At 37.8% G+C, this 6683-nt stretch overlaps 1 protein-coding gene across 3 annotated transcripts in view; it reads left to right on the top strand.

Moving 5' to 3' along the window:
• The window catches only part of GRB14 (growth factor receptor-bound protein 14), a 132124-nt gene that overhangs the window by 98401 nt on the left and 27040 nt on the right, over positions 1–6683 (top strand). For all 3 annotated transcript variants that reach the window (XM_012655827.1, XM_012655828.1, XM_012655829.1), the window contains exon 3: positions 4955–5076. In XM_012655827.1, the coding sequence (XP_012511281.1) occupies positions 4955–5076 (122 nt within the window). The remainder of the gene's footprint in view (positions 1–4954; positions 5077–6683) is intronic.

The raw sequence follows: 6683 nt of genomic DNA, 5'->3' as shown, positions 1-6683 counted from the left end.
GGAGCATTTAAGTCCCAGGAGGGATATTTGTCTCTTATCCAACTGTCTCTTCCTTTTTTGGAAACTTGCTTCCTTCAAGCTTATTGCCTATACCGTAAAGCCCCTTAAGTCCATGGTGTTCCGTTAGCTCTTCCATGTTCTTTCTTGGGAACTAGGTACTACACTGCTTCTGCCCATACTGGGTTGCTATGGAGTTGATGCTGTGTTCAGCTATTGCTTCTTCATCATCTGAGATATAGGGCCTCTACTTGAGGCTCAAGATTTCCCAAGGCTATGCTGTGGTTTTGGCCACAGACCATTGAACTTATCAGGGAGTCTTACCACTCTGAAAGAGTTCTAGTTCAGAAAGGGGGCAGGATATGGTGTCACTTGGGACCCACACTGCCCAGTTACAATTTAGCTCCCTGGCAGTCTCCACTCCACCAGTTTTTGCTACTAACCCCCCAACTCTGCCTCCATTTCTGGAGGGCAGAGGGTGGATGCCTAGATGAGTCAATGGAAGATTGGCTAGGCATGCTTCTCCTTAAGCAGTCACATTTGTTAAAGATTGATAAAGTCTACTTTGAAGCTCAAAAACCAAGAAAATCCTTCTTTGTCATTTTTTTCTATCTGTACAGTATATCATGAAAGCAGAACATATGCTGTTTCTTTAGTGGTAGAGAACGGTAATGGTTACAAAGAAACACAGGTTGGCAAAGCAAACAAACAAGATTCTTGGTTAATGCCTTGAAATTTTCTCCCACTGCAGTTGCGAAGAATGTAGATAGAGTGCTTAGCACATAGTATGTTTGATAATGTGTACCTGTGTTTCATAATCTTGAAAATACCAGCTGGACTTGTGTGAGAAGTGGATAGAAGTAAGGACAGAAGATTGCTAAGGATGCATATTCCCACTTGGTATCTCAGTGATCACTGGATCTGCCCCCAACTTGCTTCTCTTACAGTCTTCCTAGCTCATTAATGGTGACGCTGTCCCTCCAAGTGCTCAGGCTGAGATCCTTGGTGTCCTCCTTTCAGTACTTTCTTTTTCACTACATATCTAATTTGCCAGCACATCCTGTTGGCCCTACCTTTAAAATAGATCTAGATTCTGCCTTTGTTTTTTTTTTTTTGAACCGTATCAACTGCTACCATGCTTATCCAAGCCACATCGTTTCTCCTGGGGTTAGTTGAAATAGCCTACCAAATGTTCTTTGCATTCTTTGAAAAATCAGTTTCCTACTCAACAGTGAGTGTATCCCGTTAAAACTTGTTAGTTCATGTTATTACTTTGTTTGAAATGACTTCTCATCTAACTCAGAGGAAAAGCCAAATCCTCACTCTGTATGGCACGGCCTTCTCCAGCGCCCCACCCCCCTCATCTTGTCCCGTAACTTGTTTAACCTCTTCTCCTAGTGTACCCCTCTTGCTCACTCAGCTTTTCTCAAGTTAACCTCCTTGCTGTGTTTCAGACATACCAACCTTGCTCTGCCTCATGGGCTTTGTTCTTGCTCTTCCTCTAAATAGCTGCTTGGGTCATGGGGTCATATCCTCTTCTCCTTTGGGTCTTTGTTCAAATGTTACCTTCTCAATGAGGCCTTCCTGACAAGCTGTTGGAGATGGATTCCTTTCTCCTATTCCCTCATCATGTTCTGACAAACCCCTGTAGGGTTTGTCACCACCTTTTAAAAAAGATTTACATTTTATTTATTGTCTTTGTCTTTCCATCAGAATGAAAGCTCCATGAAGGCAGTTGTTTTTCACTGTCTTGTCCACTATAAAATTCCCAGTCTTAAGATGAGTGCTTGACACAGTGTAGACCTTCAGTAAATATTTGCTGAATGCCAGACTACATGGATTTATCTCAACAAGCAGAACTAGACAAGCTTTTTGAGCAGGGTTCACATTCATACTCATGTTTTAGGAGATTTGCTATCAGTGTCCAGGTTGAATGGGAAGAATGAGAAAGTAGAGGTTTGGAGATTAGTTAAGAGGCTGTACAAGAAAAGGTGAAGTTCTAAATTGAGTCGGTAATGATGGGACTCGGTGAGGGGGTTGTTGGATGTGTGAGACACTCGGAGGAAGAATCCCTGCTAACCGGGGGTGTCAGGAGTAGAGGATATTGGAGTGGAGGTAGGGAAAGATGCAAAGTGAGTTTTAATTCTACATTTCTTTGAATGTAGAATTCAAAGAATGTGGTAAAAATGACATTGACAGTAATGGAGATAGGAGAATTTAGGAAGGAAAGGTGGTTGAGAGGGAAAAAGGAAGATGACTTTGTTTTGGTTTTAAGTTTTTAAAAAAATTTTGGAAAATGTACATAACATAAAACTTACCATTTTATCCTTTTTCTATGTACAGTTCAGTGGCAGTATATGTATTCACATTGCTGTGCAAGCATCATGATCCACCGTCTATCCCTAGAACATTCGTAGCTTTCTGGACTGAAACTCTGTACCCGTGAAACAATAACTCCTCATTTCCCTCTCCCCCCCAGCCCCTGGCAACCACCATTCTACTTTCTCTCTATGAATTTGCCTATTCTATGTACCTTGTATGAGTGGAATCATACAGTATTTGTCCTTATGTGTGTGTCTTATTTTACTTAGCATAATATCCTCAAAGTTCATCCATGTTGTAGCATGTGTCAGAATTTCATTACTTTTTTAAGCTGAATATTCCATTGTATGTACTGTATCAACCACATTTATTCATCTGTTCGTCCATTGATGGACATCTTGTTTTCACCTTTAGGCTATTGTGGATGCTGCTGCTATGAGCATTGGTGTACAAATATCTGTTCAAGCTCCTGCTTTTACTTCTTTTGGGTAGATAGCCAGAAGTGGAGTTGCTAGGTCATGTAGTAATTCTGTGTTTCATATTTTGAGGAATTGCTATACTGACTTTGATTTTAGATGAATTGTGTTTTAGGTGGAAAGTCTAGTACAGTTAGGATGGGAGCATGAGTGAGAGCAACTGTAGCCAGAGATTGCACTTCAAGGAAGCTGACAAATGTGATGGTTGAAGAGGGGAGAGTGAATTCATTTGGAGAGGGAGAAAGAAAAGAGTTGAACCAAGGGCTGAGTTGTAGGAGGGAGCAGGAGCTAGGGGAGCCAGTCAATGAGATAGAAAAGGAGCTATCATTAGGAATAGAACCCTGAATGTTGATACACACTTAGCTCAAACTCATCCATATTCATTGAGCACTCTTAGGAAGAACTTCCTTTCAGATGAATAAGCTTCTATTTAAGTATGACATTACTTTCAAGGATTTGGGTGTTGTAGGTCACAGATCACTACCGAGCGTTGAATTTCTGAGACACAGATACTTTTCAAAAGGTCCTAGGAACACTAAAAAAGCAGAGAATTTTTATATTCCTTATTTGGTTATTCTCCATTTCCTGTTTTGCATTGGTAATTTCGCAGTTCCTTTTTTTCCCCCTCAACCTTTCATTGAAGTGTGACTTACATTAAGAAAAGTGTACAAACCACATGTGGACAACTGGATGAATTCTCAGATATTTTGTAATATGTATCCGAGTAACCAACCCCCAGATCAAGAAATAGAAATCCACCCCGGTGGATTCCCTTCCTGCCCTCACTTACTCAGTATCTCCATTACCCTAATTTCCAGCATCATAGATTAATTTTCCCTGTTTGGAACCTTATGTAAATAGAATCATGCAATATGTACTATTAATATTTGTGTCTCACTTCTTTTAATTAATACTGTGTTTGTGAAATTCATCCATACTGTTGTGGGTTGTTGTAGTATATATTTCACTATGTGCTTTCATACAATTTATTTATTCATTCTCATGTCAGTAGGCATTTGGGTAGTTTCTGGTTTGGGACTATTATGAACAGTACAGCAGTGGCCGGGCGCGGTGGCTCACGCCTGTAATCCTAGCACTCTGGGAGGCCGAGGTGGGCGGATTGTTTGAGCTCAGGAGTTCGAGACCAGCCTGAGCAAGAGTGAGACCGTGTCTCTACTAAAAATAGAAAGAAATTAATCGGACAACTAAAGATATATAGAAAAAATTAGCCAGGCATGGTGGCGCATGTCTGTAGTCCCAGCTACTCGGGAGGCTGAGGCAGAAGGATTGCTTGAGCCCAGGAGTTTGAGGTTGCTGTGAGCTAGGCTGATGCCACGGCACTCTAGCCTGGGCAACACAGTGAGACTCTGTCTCAAAAAAAAAAAAAAAAAAAAAAAAAATTAAATTCCCAACTACAGCAATGAACATCATCAAACTTTCTTATTAAAATAGGAATTGTGCCTGCTATGTTCACCTCTTTAAAGTTGCCGTTGCTTACTCCATTTAAGTGCCTTTTCTACTAAGTGCCTTCCCACCCTACCTAATTATCTTCGTTGTTAACACAAAATATATTTTATTTCATATTAGTGTTGAAAGCATGAAGTACCACAAGGAATTGGGTTTCTTAAAAAAAAACTGTATCTGCTTGCATTAAAAATTTCCTTTTAAAACGTGTATTTTAATTTTTCTCAGCTATCCAAATTATGTGTCTTAAATGCACATTGAACCTGTCAAAATTCTTCATCTCTTAATGAGGTGAATTGTTCAACCTTGAAACAAATATTTTAATTTTGGCACCATGATGAGTTGGAGAAAAAGAATAGCTCTCATATACTTAATGCAGATTTGTTACCAAACTTATATTACAATTTACATAGCAATGAAAGGAAATTTAGCCAAAAGTGTATTGTGATATTTTATGTAATTTTTCTTTTCAGATGACAGTCTGCTTTGGTATAAAAATTAACATTACTAATTCAACATTGATGAGAAGTTTTTATCCATCAGCTATTTCATAATTAAGTTGCAATTTGCTATGTTTAATAAAGATACATAATATATTTTGTATGTTTGTATGGCTATGTGTCTGTGTGTATATATATTTGACTGTTTGTCTATTTAGCTATCTGTCGACATACTCACTGAAACCTTCTTTACAGAAAGAATAATAGAAGATCACGAACTCTTGATTGAAGTGCTATCTAACTGGGGAATGGAAGAAGAAAATAAGCTATATTTTAGAAAAAATTATGCCAAATATGAATTCTTTAAAAACCCGATGGTAAGTGAAATCCCCATTAATAGTTATGGAAAATAAATGAATCAGTTAAATTTTATGTGAAGAAGAGAGTCACTAGAAATAAAATACAGTCCTATTTGGTAAATTGTAGGTAAAGATTCTGGTCCTTTAAAATTATACTCACATTTCTTATTCTAACAATAATTACTCAACATAATACACAGAAGTTCAGATACTTGATTGAAATAATAATTTTTGGCCATATTGGGAAACTCTGAATTGAGATGAATTTTGGTTATTTAATTTAAAAGTACTAAGAAACCTAGTTTTGGGGAACCATTGCTGCTTTTTTTGTCTTTTAGGAGAAAAAAAACAATTACACATTTGATTTGGGAAATGAATTTTTATAGATCCTCAAGCAGATTTCAATGTATTATAGTTTAATACTTTTCACAATTTAGGAAATTTAAATAAGAGACTTTCTAAGGTAAAAACAGAGTGATGACTATTGGGAGTGTTGGAGCTTAGCCAGAAATTTAAGATTGACATGAATCTTGCTGTTCCAAATTATTTTGTTTTCAGTGCAGTAATTTCTGAGCTAAAGTAGAAATGGGCTAAAGACCAGTGCATTATCTGGTAAATACTATTTTCATTATAGTTCTCTTTAAAAGAAAATAAATGTATGTCACATTCTAATGAAGACTAGGGATGTAGAGAAGTCAGAATAGCCTCTGGGCTCATTATTTTGAATTGTTTTTGTCTCTGCAGCTGTAGCATATTTTTACACTAAGTTTTGGATAATTGGATTGAAATGATCCTTTATGAAAAATATATGATACACACTATTATAGAATATTTTCAAACCCTGAAAGACCTTTTACATTCTCTTTTTATTTTAACCTATTAATAGAAACATAATGGGCTGATCTTTGACAAAGAAAATAAGAATTCTAATAAAAATTAAATAGAATCAGAATGTGAAGGGAAAGTGTTTTCTTGTTATGAATCTTTATTAAAAGCAAGAGTTTAAAAGTTATATTTAAGAAATACAGTTTAGTGCTCATTTTTGGTTTTACTTATTTTTTATTTAAACAAGGCTGGACATTCATTTTGTAGATCTAGAGCAGTGCTTCTCAACTGGGGGGTGATTGGACAATGTCTGGAGACATTTTTGGGTGTCACAACTGGGGGGTGCAGGAAGGCTGCTAGTGAGTAGAGGCTAGACTGATGCTAAACATCCTACAATGCACAAGACAGCCCCCTCCAACACAGAATTATTAGACCAAAATGTTAGTAGAACTGCTGTTGAAAAACTCTGCCCCAGAGGAAATATAGTAGAATCTATTTTCCCAAACTTGTCTGATCACAAAATTTACCTAGGGGAGAGTGGTTATTAAAAACACAGGATCCAGGACCTGCCCAGACCTACTGAATTAGAAACTCCGGGAATGCAGCCTGGGAATTCCTATTTTAACCAACTGCCCTGGGTGAATTTTATGATTAAAAAGCTTGGAAAAACAGTAGCTGGGGCCAGGCACAGTGGCTCATGCCTGAAATCCTGGCGCTTTGGGAGGCTGAGGTGAGGAGTTCAAGATCAGCCTGGGCAACATAGCGAGACCCCATCTCTACTAAAAGAAAATAATTAGCCA

This window comes from Propithecus coquereli, unplaced genomic scaffold (genome assembly GCF_000956105.1).
Source record: "Propithecus coquereli isolate 6110/MARCELLA unplaced genomic scaffold, Pcoq_1.0 Scaffold49, whole genome shotgun sequence".
NCBI lineage: Eukaryota > Metazoa > Chordata > Mammalia > Primates > Indriidae > Propithecus > Propithecus coquereli.
The sequence above is the reverse complement of the archived record's forward strand: the minus strand, read 5'-3'. Positions and strand labels throughout refer to the sequence as shown.